This window comes from Apis cerana, linkage group LG7 (genome assembly GCF_029169275.1).
Source record: "Apis cerana isolate GH-2021 linkage group LG7, AcerK_1.0, whole genome shotgun sequence".
NCBI classification, from domain to species: Eukaryota; Metazoa; Arthropoda; class Insecta; order Hymenoptera; family Apidae; genus Apis; species Apis cerana.
The window spans coordinates 8,383,858-8,402,157 of NC_083858.1; the positions used below are offsets into that span (position 1 = coordinate 8,383,858).

Sequence of the window (18,300 nt, forward strand, 5' to 3'; positions counted from 1 at the left end):
TGAATAAATAATTTTTTGAATAAATATAAAAAAAATTATATTTTTAAAAATAATAATTTCAAAGAATGTATCAAAATCTTTATTTTAAAATTACATCTTTTATAAAAATTATAAATATATCAGAAGATAAATGTAATAAAAAGATAAAAATTTCACATGTATAAATATGTATATATATTTTTAAAAATATAATATTATAATAAAAAATTAAATATATAAAAATTTTAAAATAACTAAATTAATTTTCTTTAACAACTTTAAAAAATAATTTCTCAAATATTTGTTAGTTAATAGAAATATTTATTAATTAAGATTTGTTTCTAAAAATATAGTAATATAACAAAAAAAATTTATAATAAATATATATATTTGGTTCTATGAAAAAAAAAATATATGCATATTACTAGTTTTATTGTTATCACAGATATCATTGGTTTACATTTATCTTATATTTCATTTATAATTTCATTAATACATATAATTTTTTAATTCCATCTATTAGTAATATTATAATTTTATATTGTGCTAAATCAATAATAATATGTAAGTGCAACTTTTATTTCATTTTATTTATAATTTTTTTCTCATAAATATAAGTGGCATAACCTAATAATTTATAAATTAAAAGAAAAAGTAAACATACATACATATATATATATATATTTTTATAAGAATTTGTTGCTCTATCAATAATATTTCAATAAAATTTTCAAACAAATATTGGTACTAATATATATATAATTTGACTTCTAGAATAAAATACATACATGTATATAAGTACTTACATACATATATATATATATAATACATATACATATATAATATATTTCTATCAATTATTTATCTAGTATTATTTTTCAAAATTTTCATGACTAACGAAAATTCTAATAATGAACATGAAATGTCACTATATATCTCTATTGTGCTGTTTTTCACATTAAGTATATATATATATATCGTATTACATAACCATAAAATACATCTTAAACTTTCTGAAAATGAGATATGAAAGTTAGTTACTGTTAAAAACAATTGTGAAATTTTATTAATTATAAAGTGATAAAATATTTACATTATAAAATAATTATTCAAAAAGAATTTAATTCTTTAATTAAATAGTAATTTTAAATATTAACCATAAATAACATTATTTAAATGGAAATTATTCGACGTACTCAAAAACTAAGTTATATAATTTTACCAACATTTTTTAATTCAGTCTCTTTTCATATAAAATATGTACATTTAAATTCAACAATGCCAATTATAACACAAGAAACAATAAAGAAAATAGAACAATTATCTTTACTCAATCTCGATAGAGATTATAGCATTTCTGTTTTAAAAGCTGCAATTATTTTTACAGAACATTTACGCAATACAAAGATTGATAATGAAATCAAATCTATGTACAGTCCACTTGAAGAAAAATCAATTTTTTTACGAAATGATAATGTAGAAAATAATATATCTAAACAAGAAATTTTAAAGAATGCTGCTATTTTAGAAGAAGAATATTTTATAACACCATTGCAAACTATTTCAAAAACACAATGAATATAATAAATATATTAAAAGAATTAAGTCCACATTTTATTAATTTTACAACACAAGGACTTAAATATGGACCTCAAGGTAAAATGTTATTGAAAAACCTTGAAGAACAATGGTTTTTACATTGTATTACAATGTCACGTTATAATATGTTTCTATCAGATGAATTTAATGATACTATAAACTTTATTACAAGTACTGAAATGAGTGATATACCATTTGGATTAGCTACAATAAAAAATTCAAAATATCAATGGGATTCTAATATATTATCTATACAAAAATCAAATTATCATAGAACTGCAGAAACAGCTATTTTTAATAATGATGCAGAAACAAAAGATTTATTTTATAAAATACAAAAAGAACGTAAAATTTGGTGGCGAAAATTAGCACAAAATCCTTCTAGATTTAAACTCTCTGAAGCAAAAAAAATTAAAAATTATACTATAGTTGATATTGAAGCACAATTTTCATTTGGCAATCTTACATTAGAAAGAATAACTTACCATACAGATGTTCAAAAACTATTCTCTCAGGTATTTTCTTTTTTTTTTAAGAAACTTATTTTAACTTTTATAAGTTTAACAAGTTTAAAGATAACAATTATTTTTATGGACCATTTTATTTTTAGGTTAATAGTAAAAAAGATTTTATCAACATACAAATGGTTGAACAAAGAATGTCTTTAGATTGGGGATGTTTAGCACTACTTTGTGACATATGTGATATGAATAACTCGACTACAATGCATCTTCATTCCAAATTAGCACCACACAAAGTTGCATTTCATATAAAAAAATCAAATGATAAAGAGAACATTCAAAATGATGATTTAAATCGCTTTGTACTTTACTTAAATAACATCTTAAGGACAAAAGGCCTGAATACAATATTAACCAGTTCAGAAAAAATTATAGATACATGCTTGGTACCTTTCATAATTTCTGTTAATACGACTAGTCTTGAAAATGGCATTATATATATAAAAGATAGAGCAACAACTCTAAGTGAAGCAATACATGTAACCGATTTAGTAAAGTATATAAGTCTGCGTTGTTAACCAACTAATATGATCATTTGAATAAAATTAATATATCAAAAATTGAAAATATATTATCAGTATAATTATAATTTCTAATTCCTAGGACATGTAACAAATTTTGAAATGATAATCTTCATTTCCAATTATGTACTTTGTATTTTAATATGTTATTCATCATTGAAATGAAATAAGTATCACACATACATTATATATTATTTAAAGATGCAATATGCTGAAAAACCAATGAGAAAATAACAGTTTAAAATATAAATGTAACTATTTAGGATAAAGATGAAAAATTATACATGGATGTTTTGTGATGAAAATACAACAAAATGGAATGCTTTACAATTAATAAAATGTATACTTTGTACACGAGCATTCCTCGATTTTTTAAAGATTGCCAAAATTTATATTATATAAATTTAATTAATGATGATATTGCTCCTTTGAGCAATATAAAATTCTTCATGATAATATTTTTATACAACTAAGCAGGTAGTTGTAATTTTTTGCCTTTCAATACTTTGGTAATATAGAGGTAGAAAAAGTCACAATAAAGAATTGTTTGCACTAAACCAGCAACTATAGCAATTAGTTCATAATAATTTTCTGCATAGTAACGATACACCCAGTTTAACAGATATAAGCCTCTATAACATCCCAAAGCGAAAAGATAATGACTGGTAATGCTCTCAGCTTCTCCTGTTTTTGATACCAAAAATAATTGTGGCAATATTGCTACAGATTCCAAATAAATACTAAATGTCCATAGAATCTCTATAATTGTGAACTCATGATTAATTAATAATGCCAACAGTGACGTGGGTAGAATTAAAAATTCAATTCTGAAAATGATTAAAATATTATTAAATGATAAAATGAAATATGATTAGATTTTATAAATAAATTTTTTAAAAGTTATATATACATATACATTATTCTAATATATTTACTATATATTACTTAATAAGTACATGCATTATATAAAAAGAACATACCTAAAAGTATCATGATTGTGATCATATGTAGCTTTGAATTTCACATACATTAAAAAAACTGTAGTATAGGAAGTTGCAATAAAAATGATTTTCATAAATGTATTGTATGCTGATATATATGTTGTTAACAAATCTAGATAACGCGTTGTATATACAATTGCAAATAAAATTTGCGATTTGCCACTAATACCTATAAAATATACAAAAAATATTATTAAAAATATGCTATTAATAATTGATGATTATTTTAATAAAATATAAACAATTTTAAATATAATAAACACATAAGTTATATCAATGATATATACCGGCACAGCTTCGTGTCTTCCATATTTTGAGAAGAAGAATAATAATTGCAAGAAGATGTGATAAGTCACCTAAGAGTCGAAATATATTCATATTTTCGGATGTTTAAAAGTAAATTTTATAAGAGGATCGAGATACTCCACACTCCTAAGTCACAAAGCATACAAAATATGACGTGGCTTTGGCTGCAACATCAGCAGATGGCTGACCGATCAACATTTAAGTTACATCTTTAATGTCCCCAATAAATATACACAAACGTGTATAAAATATAAACATTTTATTTTTGATTTTCAAAATTAGATCAATGATAGAGATATTAATTATAATAAAATAGAAAAAAGAAATACAGAATATATGAAATGCTTAATAATATTTTAAATAAATATCTTCATTAATAATTTTGTAATATTATTTATATAACACATATTTATCACATGTCATTTTTAAAAAATATTATTCGTTAAAAAATTATATATTATTACAAAAGTTTCATTTTATATTTGAATTGTTACTAGATTAAGTTTAAGGCTGATATATATATACACATATATATATATATTAAATATATAATACATATTATATATTCAATATTCAATAAGAAATTTTTTATATACTGAAATAAAAAAATAAACTTTTTTTATTTCAATAAATTTTAATACATAAAAATTAATTTGATAAAAAAAATAATTATATAAATTTAATATCTCGTTCTTAAACATTATACATTGTTTAATTAAATATTTGTAAATTACATATTATTTTAATAATTAATTTTAAGTATATTTATATATTTTTTGTTACTATAGAACATATTAATACAAATTATAAGAACAATATTAATTTAATTGCATTAAATTTTAAATTTTATTTTTAAATTTTATACTTAATAATAAATATGAAAAAAATATATTTTATCAATCAAATTTATTTTTGTTTATTTATAAAATATTATTATCATCAAATATTATTAAAATTTTTTACAAGATTACAAAATTTTTTATCAGGTTATTAATAAATTTGTATGAAAATTTATGTCAAATTTACATCAAAAACATGTCAAATCTTAACAACAAAAATATATCAAGTTTTGTTATATATTTCCCGCGTTTTGTTGGCTGCACTGTATGATCATATTTCTTATAACTTTAAGATAATTTAGATTTTAGATGTGCTTATTTATAATTACATATATAGGAATCTATAAATCCATATATAAGAATTCAAATTGAAATAAAAATAAAAAAAAAATGTAAATTACACATTAAAAATTTAAAACCTCGTCTGATAAACTATGTGCAGTTACAAATTACATATTTGTACAAATTATATTTGTGAATTATTTTTGAATATTATTAATTATTTATTTATTTTTAATTATTTTAAATTATTTTAATTATTTTTAATTATTAATAATAATGCATGTTATTAATTTGTAATTACAATTATATTATAAAGGAAATAATTTATTAATAGAGTAAAAGATATAAGAAAACAAAAAAATAAAATAAATAGAAATATTTTTTTAACTAATTTTTAACTAATTTATTTTTCTCTGAATCGTTTATCGTTTTTTTATTTCGTATTTGTTTATCGTTTTTGCTATTTTTTTAAACTAATTTTTTTAAATTAATAAGTTATACGAAAATAATTATTTATAGACAATTTATAAAATATTGAATATTATTAATTAAAATTGAATTCATTTGAAATTATAATTTACAAGATATACTATTTAAAATTCAGGATAAAATAAAAATTAATAAGATAATAAAATAAAAATATATGTATATTTCAAATTCTACAATGATTAAATTGTATTTTATAAATATTTATATATTGCTTTAAAAATAAAAACTTCTATAATTTTTTTTTTGCTCATATGTAATATCATGAAAATGATTTTATCTTTGCTTCAAAATTTAGAATTATTTGAAGTCGTGTCTATAAATATATATGATCTAAGTTCGTCATTTTTATTAATTTAGAACAAATGAGAACAATGCGAATGTAAAATAACTATCATTTCTCTGTTCAATGGATCATTTTTGTTCATCACATTGCTATTTTCTAATGTCATTGATAGCCATTTCATTGATATCTAGCAATTGTTATATTTTGTAATATTTGAGTAAATTCTATATTACTTTTTTGTTCATATTAATGTGATAAATTTTGGAACTTTTATTTATATAAAAGTATCGGTTTAAAAAAGTTGTTAACTTATCAAAACGTGTATATTTACATAAATATAATATAATTTTTATTATTAATTAACACTTAATAACCTGCATATTTGCTTTATATAAAGATTTTAATATGATGTGATAGTTTTATAATCGTTATTGAATTAAAATCAATTATCAAGATGACATCGCCTGCAGTTTCAAAGGTATATTTTATAATTCTGAAATTATAGATATATTTTATCAAATCAAAGAGGAAATATTATATAGATATTATATATTATAAATATTATATAAATATTATATAGAATCAAAACAAAATGCTTTATAGAAATTATTATTGTAAAAAATAAATAATAAAATAAATAATAAATATAAATTTTAAATCATTTTCATTATTTATTTATATATTAATAAAATGATTAATTTTATTTTATTATATTATTTTATTATATTATGTAAATAATTGGGTGTAAACCTTATTTTTGATTTGAAATATATTTAACATAAGCAACATAAAGCATGAAATATTATGTTTTTTATTTTATTTTATTAAATATATGACTAAATAATTTTTTTTATAAATTTATATAAAATTATTTTAATAATAAAAATATTCAATTAATAAAATTTATTAATATTAATTTTATATTATTAAATCAAAGTTTGAATATTTAACATTTTAAAACTTTAGTTTATTTAATTTTTTTATTGTTAATTTTGTTTAGAATATATATTCTTTCTTATCATTATTTTCATAAATTGGAAATTATTTTTATAAATGATAAAATATTAATTTTGAACAACAGTATTATTTAGTATAGTATATTTAAAAAAATTATACTTTTTTTTATCTCTAATATAATATAATATAATATATAAATAAAAAAGTTATTATTAAAATTAGATAATAATATTGTTTATGATAATTATATTTACTATAACTATATTACTATAATTTTAGGTTTCAGTTGCACCTTCCATTCAAGAATTTAGTATCAGAGTACCAAAGTATGTAATTTTTTTTTTAATTATAAATATTTTTATAGAATTAATTTTATTAAATAAAATATTATATTGTTATTTTAGAAATAATAAAAAAAAACACAATGTGATGCGTTTTAATGCAACATTAAATGTTGATTTTTCAAAATGGACTCAAGTGAAAATGGAACGTGAAAATAATATGAAAGAATATAAAGGAATAGAAGAGGAAATGCCAAAATTTGGAGCTGGATCTGAATTTGGACGAGATGCAAGAGAAGAAGCAAGAAGAAAAAAATTTGGTATTACAAGCAGAAAATACAAGCCAGAAGATCAACCTTGGATTTTAAAATCTGGAGGAAAAACTGGAAAAAAATTTAAAGGCATAAGGGAAGGTGGTGTGAGTGAAAATGCTGCATATTATGTTTTTACACATGCTGCTGATGGAGCTATAGAAGCTTTTCCATTGCATGAATGGTGATTTGATTATTTGAATTATTTAAACTGTATTTTATTAAAATTTTAATGTAATTTATGTAATTTAGGTATAATTTTCAACCAATTCAGAGATACAAAGCTTTGAGTGCAGAAGAAGCAGAGCAAGAATTTAGTCGTAGAAATAAAGTAATGAATTATTTTTCATTAATGTTACGGAAAAGACTTAGAAATGATGAAGAAGGTGCAGATGATGAAGAAATAATAGAAGGTGGGAAGGGTAAAAAGCCGAGTAAGAAAGAGAAAGATTTAAAAATATCTGAAATGGATGAGTGGATGGATAGCGACGATGATGATTCTCTTAGTGATGATAATGAAAGTAAAAAAAATTCTGATGAAGAAGATGATACTAAGAAGAAAAAAAAAGGCAAAGGTGGATGTTATATCTGATACTCTTAAGAAATGCATGTGGTAATTATTCTTAATAGCTGTCTAGTTATTACCACATTTTCTTTATTTTTGCTATTAATATAATAATATGATAAGATTGTTAATTATATATTTATAAAATTAATATTTTTACTATGCAAAAAAATACATTTGAAAGAATAAGAATAGACACTTGTTCTCTCTTATTTTTTTCTTTTTTTTTTATTATATAATGTTTTATATAAAACTTTTATCTAATTTCTATTTTTATGCTTTGAATTTTTATACATTTGCATAGTATTAATAGTAAATTGATATGTTCAATGATCTTGAAAAAAATAATTTATAATAGGTTATATGATTCAATTTATGCAAATTGATATTCAGTTGAATCTCAATAACTCAATAAATTTCAAAAGAACTAAAATTTTCGAATAGAGAAAGAGATTTCAATTTTTTGAGTAAAAAATATTTAACAAATAAAATTTTAATATATAGAGATTTTATGTAAAAGTTAATATTTTTTTCAATTGTAAGAAAAAAAAATTTATATTGTTTTATTTTTTTAGATAGCAAAAAAAATGAAGTCATAATCTAACTTATTATGTTTGTAATATATAATTAAAATAATTAAAATTTCAAATTGTAAAAATTATAATATGATATAATAGAGTAAAATAATAATATAATATAATATAATAATCATTGAAGTAAATTTCGACTTATAGAGATTGAGCTATTTTAAATAATTTTAAATAATCGAATTGCAAGAATAAAATTACGTAGCAAAAATGCGTTTGAATTAAAGTTAGTTTAAACTTAGATTGTTAAGATTTTCACAGCTAAACGAAAGAAAATGAACGTTATTATAATTTTAGAGAGATTTTCTAATTATAAAGATTCGAGTTATTGAGATTCGTCTGTATTATGAATTTATTTTAATAACAAAATTTATTATAATGCAATATTGCATATTGTTGCATATAATGCAATAAATTTTTCCATATTTTTATCGTAATTTAATTTAATAATAAATTTAAATATTTATATTAGTTGATATTAAGAAAAAGAAGAAGAAAAATGCCTCAGACGATGAAGCATTTGAAGAAAGTGATGATGGGGATGAAGAAGGTCGAGAATGTGATTATATTTCTGATTCATCAGATTCTGAATCAGAATTGGAACAACAAAAAGAGATTAAATCAGTTGCAGAAGAAGATGCATTAAGAAAATTGCTTGCTTCTGATGAAGATGATGAAGATGATGAAGAACAAACAGATAAAAAAGATGGTGATGATGAAAAAGATGATGATGATGAACATAAAGATAAAGATGAGAAGGTAAAATTAAAAGTTTGAATATTATGATAATATTATTTTAAATAAAATACTTTTTTTACTGATTTTTTTAGGATAAAGATAAGATTAATAGAGATACAGATAAAAAAAGAGATAAAAAGAAAAAGAAAAAACAATCTAAGAAAAAAGATTTAAAAAAACTTACATCAGGAAAAGATTCTTCTAGTGATTTTTCTAGTGATTCAGATTCAGAATCTGATACAGTAAAAGAAAAAGATAATAAAAGATCTAATAGTGCACATAGCTCAAGATCTGCAACGCCTACACCTGCTGGAATATCAGATTCTTTAAAAAGAAAACAATCAGGATCTCCAGATCTATCACAAGCAAAAAAATTAAAATTGGATAATTTTAATTTAGTGCCAGTAAATTCTTACATTCCAGGAGTTAGGTATGTTAATTAATATAAATTAATTAATTTAATTAATAATTTAATTAATATAAATATAATTGTAAATTATAAAAATATTATAATAATATATAATAACTTCTTAATTTTGTAAGTTTTTCAGGTATTATTTTATGGTATTATTATAAATCTATTTTGTTATATAATTAAAATTAATTAATTATTTAATATCATTTTTAACAAAGTACTATTATAAAATAATTTATTATATATAATATTATTTTGGATTAAGCATATTTATTGAATTTTTATTTTTTTTTTAGTTTTTTCATATCATGACAAATCTTTTATTATTATAATTTAGAAAGAATATTATTTATAATTCTGCAATATAATTTTTTTTTAATATTATTACGTTACAGTGAATCTGGAATTACAGAAGATGCAGTACGACGATATCTTATGCGTAAACCAATGACAACAACGGAACTTCTACAAAAATTCAAATCGAAAAAAACTGGGCTTACTTCTGAGCAGTTAGTTAATGTAATGACTCAAATTCTGAAAAAAATTAATCCAACCAAACAGACAATAAAAAATAAAATGTACTTATCTATTAAAACACAATCTAATTGATTTTTTAATATTTTTATATTAATAAAATAATTTATAGCATAATTTCTATTTTAAATCTTAATATCTTATTTATTTTATGTCATATGTAAAGGTAATACTTTGTATAAGAATAAAATATATGGAATAAAAAAATATTTTTTCTTTTATTTAATAATTAATCTATGCTCTAATAAAGAATGATAAATTAATTAGATTTAGATTAAAAATGAAATAAAGAAAGACTGAATGAAATTAAAAAAAAACTATATAAAAATGAAAAAAAATGTGAGCATATAAAATTAAAAAATTAAAACAAAAGAAAGAAAATGGCGGGAAATCATAAAAAAAAGGGAGGATAAAAGATAAAGAAAGAGGAAGAAAATGAATGCAGAGAATATAAATCATTTATGGATAAGAAAAAAAATTTTTAATTTAGTTCATTATAATTATATAAATAATTCAATGTTAATTAAAGTTATACAAAAATTTATGATTAAAATTACTATTAATTTTTATTCTATTCTAATTTATTATATTTTTATTTAATTTATTATTATAATATTTAATTATGATTAAATAAAATAATTATAATAAAAGAAAAATGTATAAGGCGAAAGAGTTTTTGCAAATACGAATTATTATTAATCTATTCTCTATTGATCCATGATAATATAAAATCAAATTTCTATTATTTATACAAAAATAATTAATGAATATAATTTATTAACACATGAATAATTAAAATTTTCATTCATTATGTTTTTTATTATGTTAAAAGAAGTTAAAAACTAAGCTATGCCTAATATATGAAGTTCAAATCTATCAATCTATATAATGAAAAATGATAGAAATCACATGATTGAAGAAATTTAAATCATTTGATAAAGTTGTGACTTTGAGCTTATCAGTGATATTATAATTCTGAGTTTTTGCAGTATTGCCCTCACTGACCCAACTATTATCACATAGTAATACAGTAACTTTAATTTAAAATAGAAGTAACCATATTACATTTTGTATAATTGTTGTCTTATTATCGTGGTTTTAATGAATTTAGTGAATATTAATATTAAATATTGTGTTCATAATTTTTTTGTATTCTTTATATGATTATATAGAGAAACATTGAAGATTTTTTAATTACGCAATTGCGAATTTAATGTGAATTTATTGAGAATATATAATATGTCTTCAATTCGTGGTATTAATGTAAGAGAAATATATTATATAATACAAAAATAAATAAATATTGTACATAATATTTTATGATTAATAATAGACAAAAATTAGTGTTATAAAATATACTATAAAATATTTTAATTAAAAATATTTTTCACAGAACTTGAAAGGTAAAATAATAGCAATTAGAAGAGAAGATCAGTCAGTATGGGAAAGAAGAGCTCCTTTAGCACCTGCGAATGTTCGTCGATTAATTAGAGCAGGGGTAAAAGTAATTGTACAACCTAGTAATAGAAGAGCTTATCCTGCACATTCTTATCAAGCTGCAGGCGCTATATTGCAAGAGGATATTAGTTCTGCTTCTGTTATTTTCGGAGTGAAACAAGTTCCTGTGGATCAACTTATATCCAATAAAACTTATTGTTTTTTTTCTCATACCATTAAAGCACAAGAAAGTAATATGCCACTTCTAGATGCTATACTTGAAAAGAATATACGTTTGGTAGATTATGAAAAATTAACAGATATTAATGGACAAAGAGTGGTTGCGTTTGGAAAATATGCTGGTGTAGCAGGCATGGTAAATATATTACATGGGCTTGGATTAAGATTACTCGCATTAGGACATCATACACCATTCATGGTAAGATTAATTTAAATTAAAAAATTAATTAACAAATTAAATTAAGAATAAAGTGAATTTTTTAAATATTTTTGATTGATATTTTTTCCAAATTATTTCTTCTGTTTATATTTGATATATTATATACTAAAAATATAAATAATTAATTTTTATTATATTTTATAGTTTTAAAATTGATTTGATAAAATAGAGTATTTTGATAAAATAGAGTATTTCAAATATCCGATGTTAGTAACAAATTTAAAAATCGTTGGATTTTTTTTAGACATCAAAAGAAATTAATCTATTTTTATTTTATCATCGAATGATTTATGATAGGAATCAGGTTTTAATGAATATGATGTCCTGGGTGAAATCAGATTTAATTATTATAGAAAGATTCTAAATGATCATTTTAGATCTTTACAACTGAATTATAGACACAGCTGTTACAGAAATTTTTATGAAAAATAATTTAATTAAAATTGAAAATGGCAAAATTTACATTGTCAAAATAAATAATATAACGAAATGGTTAAATTAAAAAATGCTGATTTAATCTTTTTTAGAAGATTTGATCGTAAAATGTGAAAAAGAGTGTTTTTTGATGAGAGAACTCTATCGAGTCGCTTCTGTGTCAAACTTTTCATATTTTATGTAACTTTAAAAAAGAAAGAAGTCTTGATTTCTGACATGTTTTAATGTTTAATTTCTAACATAATTTGTTAACAAATTTGGAATATTATATTTTGAACAAAAAATATTATTTTATACTAGTTCGTCTTCGTTGTCGAAATATGAAAAATAAAATGATATAATTAAATACATTTCAGTTTTTAATGATTTTATTTGAAATTTATTTAAAATTTTATATTACTTTATACTGATAATATATACTGATTTATATTTATATTTACATAATAATTAATAAGAGAAATATGACATTTCTGAATAAAATTTTTTTTCAATGAATAGAAGGAGATGAACTTGTGGCATCTTCTTACTCGTACCGTAATTATTATTCATGTTATGTAAATTAGTTTAAAATATCATTTTAAATAAACGATTATTAAATTATCAGAAATAAATATTTCCTTAAAAACTTGAATGCATTTGATTATTTATGATTTATATTACTTCATTTTTCATATCTTTAGAACGAAGATGAATAGACTCATATACATGTCATAATAACATTTTTTGCTTTTAAATTTATTATTATAAATTTTGATAGTTTTTATCTGGAATATCCTGTATAAATTAATTAATTGTATAATTATTAATTATATTAATTATATTTTTTATCATGATAAGAATTATATTGGTATTTATTACATATTCATACACATATACAATATATTTTATATATATTTTTGTTTTAAAAATTATATATATAATATTAGTCAGATATTTGAATCGTCTTTTAAGCGTACAAATTTTGTAGCTTAAGTATAGATAAAAAGAGTAAATTGTGGAGCAAGAATAGAGATAGAATAAAAATTGTGAAATCAGCATCATCTTTCAGATCAGAGTATCATAAATAAAACATAAATAAACATAGATAAAGAGAGATATATAATAGAAAAAAGAAAAAAATAATATGGAATAAAAATTTATTATAATATATTATGTAATATAATATAATATAATAATTTAATATAACAAAAAAATCAACATTATCAAAAATAGTATCAATATATTTTGTAAAAATAAAACATAATATAAGTTATAGTTTATATAAAATAAAGAATATATTTTTAAATTATTATTATTAAATTATATATATAAATTTATACATAAGTAAATAACAATAATTATTATTTACAGCATATTGGACCAGCGCATAATTATAGAGATTCATCTATGGCACGACAAGCTATACGAGATGCAGGATATGAAATAGCATTAGGTGCCATGCCAAAATCAATTGGACCATTGACTTTCATTTTCACCGGTAGTGGTAATGTGAGTCAAGGAGGACAAGAAGTTTTTCAAGAGCTTCCACACGAATATGTACCACCTGAAATGTTAAAAAAAGTTGCTGAACACGGTGGTAAGTATTGCAAGTATTTATTTCTAATCCCCTGAAAATTGATATATTCTATAAAATATGCAAATTAATCCTACAACTATTTTTTTTTATATTCACTTAAAACATTAAAAATAATTGTTTCAGATACGACAAAAATATATGGATGTGAGGTAAGACGAAGACATCATCTAGAAAGGAAAGATGGAGGTGGATTTGATTCTGAAGAATGTGACAAGCATCCTGAGAGATATATTTCGACTTTCAGCAAAACGATTGCACCATATGCATCAGTGATAATTAATGGTATTTATTGGGCAGTTGATTCGCCTAAATTAGTAACAATACCAGATGCGAAATACTTGTTAAGACCAGCTTATACACCTTGGCTACCATCAAGCGTTGGTGCACCTTCTTTACCTCACAGAATGCTAGCTATCTGTGATATATCTGCAGATCCTGGAGGCAGTATCGAGTGAGTAAGATCAATATCAATATTAATTTAATACTTTTTTTTTGCGATATGAATAAATATATAATTTATAATAAGATATTTATAAGAAGATTTTAACTTAAATAAATATAAGTGCTCGTTTCTAAAATTTTCCTAGATTCATGAACGAATGCACAACTATTGACACACCATTTTGTTTGTACGATGCTGATCGTAACAAGGATACGAAATCTTTTAAAGGACCCGGGGTGTTAGTCTGTTCAATCGACAATATGCCAACTCAATTACCAAAAGAATCTACAGATTTCTTTGGAAATCTTTTGTATCCTTATGCGTTAGATATTATTCAATCGGATGCAAAAGCACCGTTGGAGGAACATAATTTCAATCCAGCTGTGCACGGTGCAATAATCGCATCTAATGGACGGCTAACACCTAATTTTGAATATATTCAAGAATTAAGATTGTTGAATCATCGTTGTAAACATAAAGCAGACGATAAAGCACAAACTAAAAAGGTATAAAAATAAAATCTTTACTCTTCATTTTCACAAAATATATTTTTGTGACAAGTATAAAATAATATAAAAATAATTTTTATAATTGGAGCCCTAATCATCAAGTTTTTTAAAAATTGAATTTACAAAAAAGATATTATAGATTGTAATGAAAGATTAATTGAACAATATTTTTTATATATTTTTTTCATAATATCATTAAATAAAATTTTAATTTGAAAAATCACTTACATCAATTAATTAATTCTGAAGACTTCTAAGAGTTCACAAGTTTATACGAATTAAGAATTGTTATTCCATATAGCATGTTTTATAAGAAGCAACATTTTCAAATTGGATTAATTTCTTTGAAAATCAATGCACATATGTATATACTAGATATTTTTTTATCGAATTAAATTTTTTATTTAAAAAACAAAACATTTTAGATATTAGATATATTATAAATATCAATTAATAATTAATTGTAATACATTAAAATATATTATTTTGTGAATAGGTTGTTGTCCTTGGTGCTGGACATGTTTCCGGCCCGTTGGTCGAATATTTACACAGAGATAACAACATACGTTTAATTGTTGCATCTCAATTGAAAGAGGAGGCAGACATTTTAGCAAATAATTTTCCTGGCGTGGAACCAGTTTTATTGAACGTTGTTGAACGTCCCGATACGTTAAACGATATTGTTAAATCGGCGGACGTAGTGGTTTCGTTATTGCCTTACTCTTTACACCACGTCGTTGCAAATGCATGCATACATGCTAAAACTCATTTAGTAACAGCAAGTTACATGAACGAAGATGTTAGATCCTTACACGAAGAGTAAGTGATAATAGATATTAACAAAAATGAGGAAAAGAATGGTATTCTAAATTGAACCCTTCATGAAAAATTTTTTGCTTTTTTCATTTAATTATTTATTTCTATCAATTTTTAAAATTGGAATTCTATTTTTTTGAGACATGTAGATAAAGAGCATTGATCGAAACAATTTAAGTTAATAGCTCATTGAAACTTCTAGTATTGTGTCAGCTAATTATTTCAACCTATTGCTTGAATCGATGCAATGTACGCATTGATTGAGATACGCATTGCAAGACAAAATACAAGTATTTTTTATCTCTCGTAAAAAATATTTGTCTCTTTTACTTTTACTTCGAAAAGGAAGAAATTGTGAATAATTTTCAGAATATCTATCTTCTCGAATAAATGACAAATTCTGATTCTTATTCTGCGATAGTTATCTGGGTATTAAGAAAATCATAATTATGCGAAAAATTAAAGTAATTTAAAATATTTTGGAGAAATATTTGGAAATATAAAATTGGAGATTCGTTTTACCATTCTTTCCTCTATACAATATATTATATATATATAAAAATATCATTGATATGAATACAAATAAATGATAATGATCGATGACAATTAAATATATTAATTATTAGGGCTGTAGCAGCAGAAGTAACTATTCTTAACGAAATAGGCTTAGACCCTGGTATCGATCACTTGCTAGCTTTAGAATGTTTCGACAATGTTAAACAAGCTGGTGGGAAAATCGAGTCTTTTATTTCCTGGTGTGGCGGTTTACCTGCACCAGAATGTTCATCTAATCCTCTACGATATAAATTTAATTGGTCACCACGAGGGATGCTGCTCAATACTTTGGCATCGGCCAAATATTATTCTAATAGACAAGTAAGGAAAAATTAACAATTTACAGTTAAAAAAATATCTTCAAACAAAAATTGCTCATCATTTTAGAATATTATAAATATTTACCTGATTATTTGATAATCTTTCATCAGAATATTTTCCCCAATGAGAAATCTTGAAATTTTATTCCCATTATAAAGGTTGTAGAAATAGAATCAGGAGGAAATCTTATGTCTGCGGTTCAAGATTTAGATTTTTTGCCCGGTTTTGCGTTGGAAGGTTTTCCGAATCGAGATAGTACGATCTATAAAGATTTATACGGACTTAATAATGTCCACACGATTCTACGAGGCACATTGAGATTCAAAGGTTTCTCCAATACTATACGAATTTTACAATATCTTCGGTTAACCGATTCTAATCCACATCCAAGTTTACATCCAAATGGTCCAGATATTACATGGGTATGTATATACATATATATATATCATGGAAAAAATCAATTTGAGAGACTAAAATAAATACAAAATTTATTATATCTGTAAAAATTTTGATTATTTATCTATAAAAGGTTTATTTATTAAGTTGTAAACAATTTTTTGTATATTAACTTGTTGTCTTTGATGTTTAGAATCGATATGTGGAAGATATTCTATGATATTAATATTAATATCCATGTACGTATAAATACGGTACGCAATAAAATTCGTTTAAATTTATCTGTTTATTATTTCAGAGAGTATTAATTTGCAACCTACTTGGCTTAGCAAATGACAATATTTTTTACGAAAATTTAAAGAGAAAATTAGCAGAAGTGTTAAATTCGGAAGAAGCCGTGAAAGCAATCGAAGATTTAGGCCTTCTTCAAGAAGATTTAGTATTAAAGTTAAATACTCCACTCGATACATTAACCCATTACTTATCGAAGAAGCTATGCTACGATCAAAACGAACGGGATCTGGTAATTTTAAGGCATGACGTGGGTATACTCTGGCCCGACAATAAGAGAGAAAACAGAGAAATTAATTTAGTATTATACGGCGATAGACAAGGTTACTCTGCTATGGCGCGAACGGTCGGATATCCGACAGCAATCGCAGTTAAAATGATCCTTGACGGTATTATTCTTTTTCTTTTCTACTTAACTTTGGAATTTTTAAACTTGACAAATTTTATTTGTTTATTTTTCATTTCGTGTTAATAGGTGAAATTCAAAAACGAGGTGTGATCCTTCCATTTACTCCGGATATTTATCGACCTATATTGAATCGATTAAAAGCTGAAGGAATTGAATTTTTTGAAACGTCCAAATGGCTCTAATCTTTTCATGATATTAATTCCAAGTGATTCTAAACATTGTGTAAATAAAATAGAAAGAATTAAATTAACAATACTGATTTGTCGCATTGATTTATCCTTATGTAATATCTTTAATATTTTCTTCACAATTATTATACAAATATTAATAAAAAATATTATTTATTTTTTTTCATTTCTATATCTTATCGCATAATTTCTCATCTTAAATTCCTCTAAGAATTTATATCTTGATATTAATCCACGTAAATTATTATTCAAAACTT

At 22.1% G+C, this 18,300-nt stretch overlaps 4 protein-coding genes across 4 annotated transcripts; 3 read left to right on the top strand and 1 right to left on the bottom strand.

The window, feature by feature from the left end:
- Window positions 1–1,553: 1,553 nt before the first annotated feature.
- Window positions 1,554–2,668, top strand: LOC107993206 (DNA polymerase subunit gamma-2, mitochondrial). The gene is made up of 2 exons (XM_028664505.2): window positions 1,554–2,093; window positions 2,189–2,668. Exons 1-2 carry the CDS (start codon window positions 1,554–1,556, stop codon window positions 2,615–2,617), a joined length of 969 nt encoding a protein of 322 aa, XP_028520306.2. The 3' UTR covers window positions 2,618–2,668.
- A 67-nt stretch (window positions 2,669–2,735) lies between these two features.
- On the bottom strand, window positions 2,736–4,112 carry LOC107993207 (ER lumen protein-retaining receptor). The gene is made up of 3 exons (XM_017049518.3): window positions 3,909–4,112; window positions 3,601–3,790; window positions 2,736–3,447 (listed from the first exon to the last, which is right to left on the bottom strand). Exons 1-3 carry the CDS (start codon window positions 3,997–3,999, stop codon window positions 3,090–3,092), a joined length of 639 nt encoding a protein of 212 aa, XP_016905007.1. The 5' UTR covers window positions 4,000–4,112; the 3' UTR covers window positions 2,736–3,089.
- Window positions 4,113–5,061: 949 nt separating this feature from the next.
- LOC107993143 (general transcription factor IIF subunit 1) lies at window positions 5,062–10,417 on the top strand. The gene is made up of 7 exons (XM_028664516.2): window positions 5,062–6,298; window positions 7,057–7,103; window positions 7,182–7,553; window positions 7,622–7,944; window positions 8,994–9,280; window positions 9,352–9,689; window positions 10,070–10,417. The coding sequence occupies exons 1-7, from the start codon at window positions 6,275–6,277 to the stop codon at window positions 10,281–10,283; spliced, it is 1,605 nt and encodes a 534-aa protein (XP_028520317.1). The 5' UTR covers window positions 5,062–6,274; the 3' UTR covers window positions 10,284–10,417.
- Window positions 10,418–11,194: 777 nt separating this feature from the next.
- LOC107993221 (alpha-aminoadipic semialdehyde synthase, mitochondrial) lies at window positions 11,195–18,108 on the top strand. The gene is made up of 10 exons (XM_017049537.3): window positions 11,195–11,471; window positions 11,602–12,084; window positions 13,891–14,116; window positions 14,240–14,567; window positions 14,704–15,064; window positions 15,564–15,886; window positions 16,510–16,759; window positions 16,918–17,181; window positions 17,454–17,835; window positions 17,922–18,108. The coding sequence occupies exons 1-10, from the start codon at window positions 11,448–11,450 to the stop codon at window positions 18,035–18,037; spliced, it is 2,757 nt and encodes a 918-aa protein (XP_016905026.1). The 5' UTR covers window positions 11,195–11,447; the 3' UTR covers window positions 18,038–18,108.
- The last annotated feature ends 192 nt before the right edge of the window (window positions 18,109–18,300 follow it).

Coding starts and splice junctions, on each gene's coding strand:
- LOC107993206 (XM_028664505.2), top strand. CDS start 1,554: ATGAATATAATAAATATATTAAAAGAATTAAGTCCACATTTTATTAAT. Junction 2,094..2,188: donor TTCAAAAACTATTCTCTCAG/GTATTTTCTTTT, acceptor TTTTATTTTTAG/GTTAATAGTAAAAAAGATTT.
- LOC107993207 (XM_017049518.3), bottom strand. CDS start 3,999: ATGAATATATTTCGACTCTTAGGTGACTTATCACATCTTCTTGCAATT. Junction 3,791..3,908: donor GAAGACACGAAGCTGTGCCG/GTATATATCATT, acceptor TATATTTTATAG/GTATTAGTGGCAAATCGCAA. Junction 3,448..3,600: donor CACAATCATGATACTTTTAG/GTATGTTCTTTT, acceptor AATCATTTTCAG/AATTGAATTTTTAATTCTAC.
- LOC107993143 (XM_028664516.2), top strand. CDS start 6,275: ATGACATCGCCTGCAGTTTCAAAG. Junction 7,554..7,621: donor GCTTTTCCATTGCATGAATG/GTGATTTGATTA, acceptor TATGTAATTTAG/GTATAATTTTCAACCAATTC. Junction 9,281..9,351: donor ATAAAGATAAAGATGAGAAG/GTAAAATTAAAA, acceptor TGATTTTTTTAG/GATAAAGATAAGATTAATAG.
- LOC107993221 (XM_017049537.3), top strand. CDS start 11,448: ATGTCTTCAATTCGTGGTATTAAT. Junction 15,065..15,563: donor ATAAAGCACAAACTAAAAAG/GTATAAAAATAA, acceptor TTTTGTGAATAG/GTTGTTGTCCTTGGTGCTGG. Junction 17,182..17,453: donor ATGGTCCAGATATTACATGG/GTATGTATATAC, acceptor TTATTATTTCAG/AGAGTATTAATTTGCAACCT.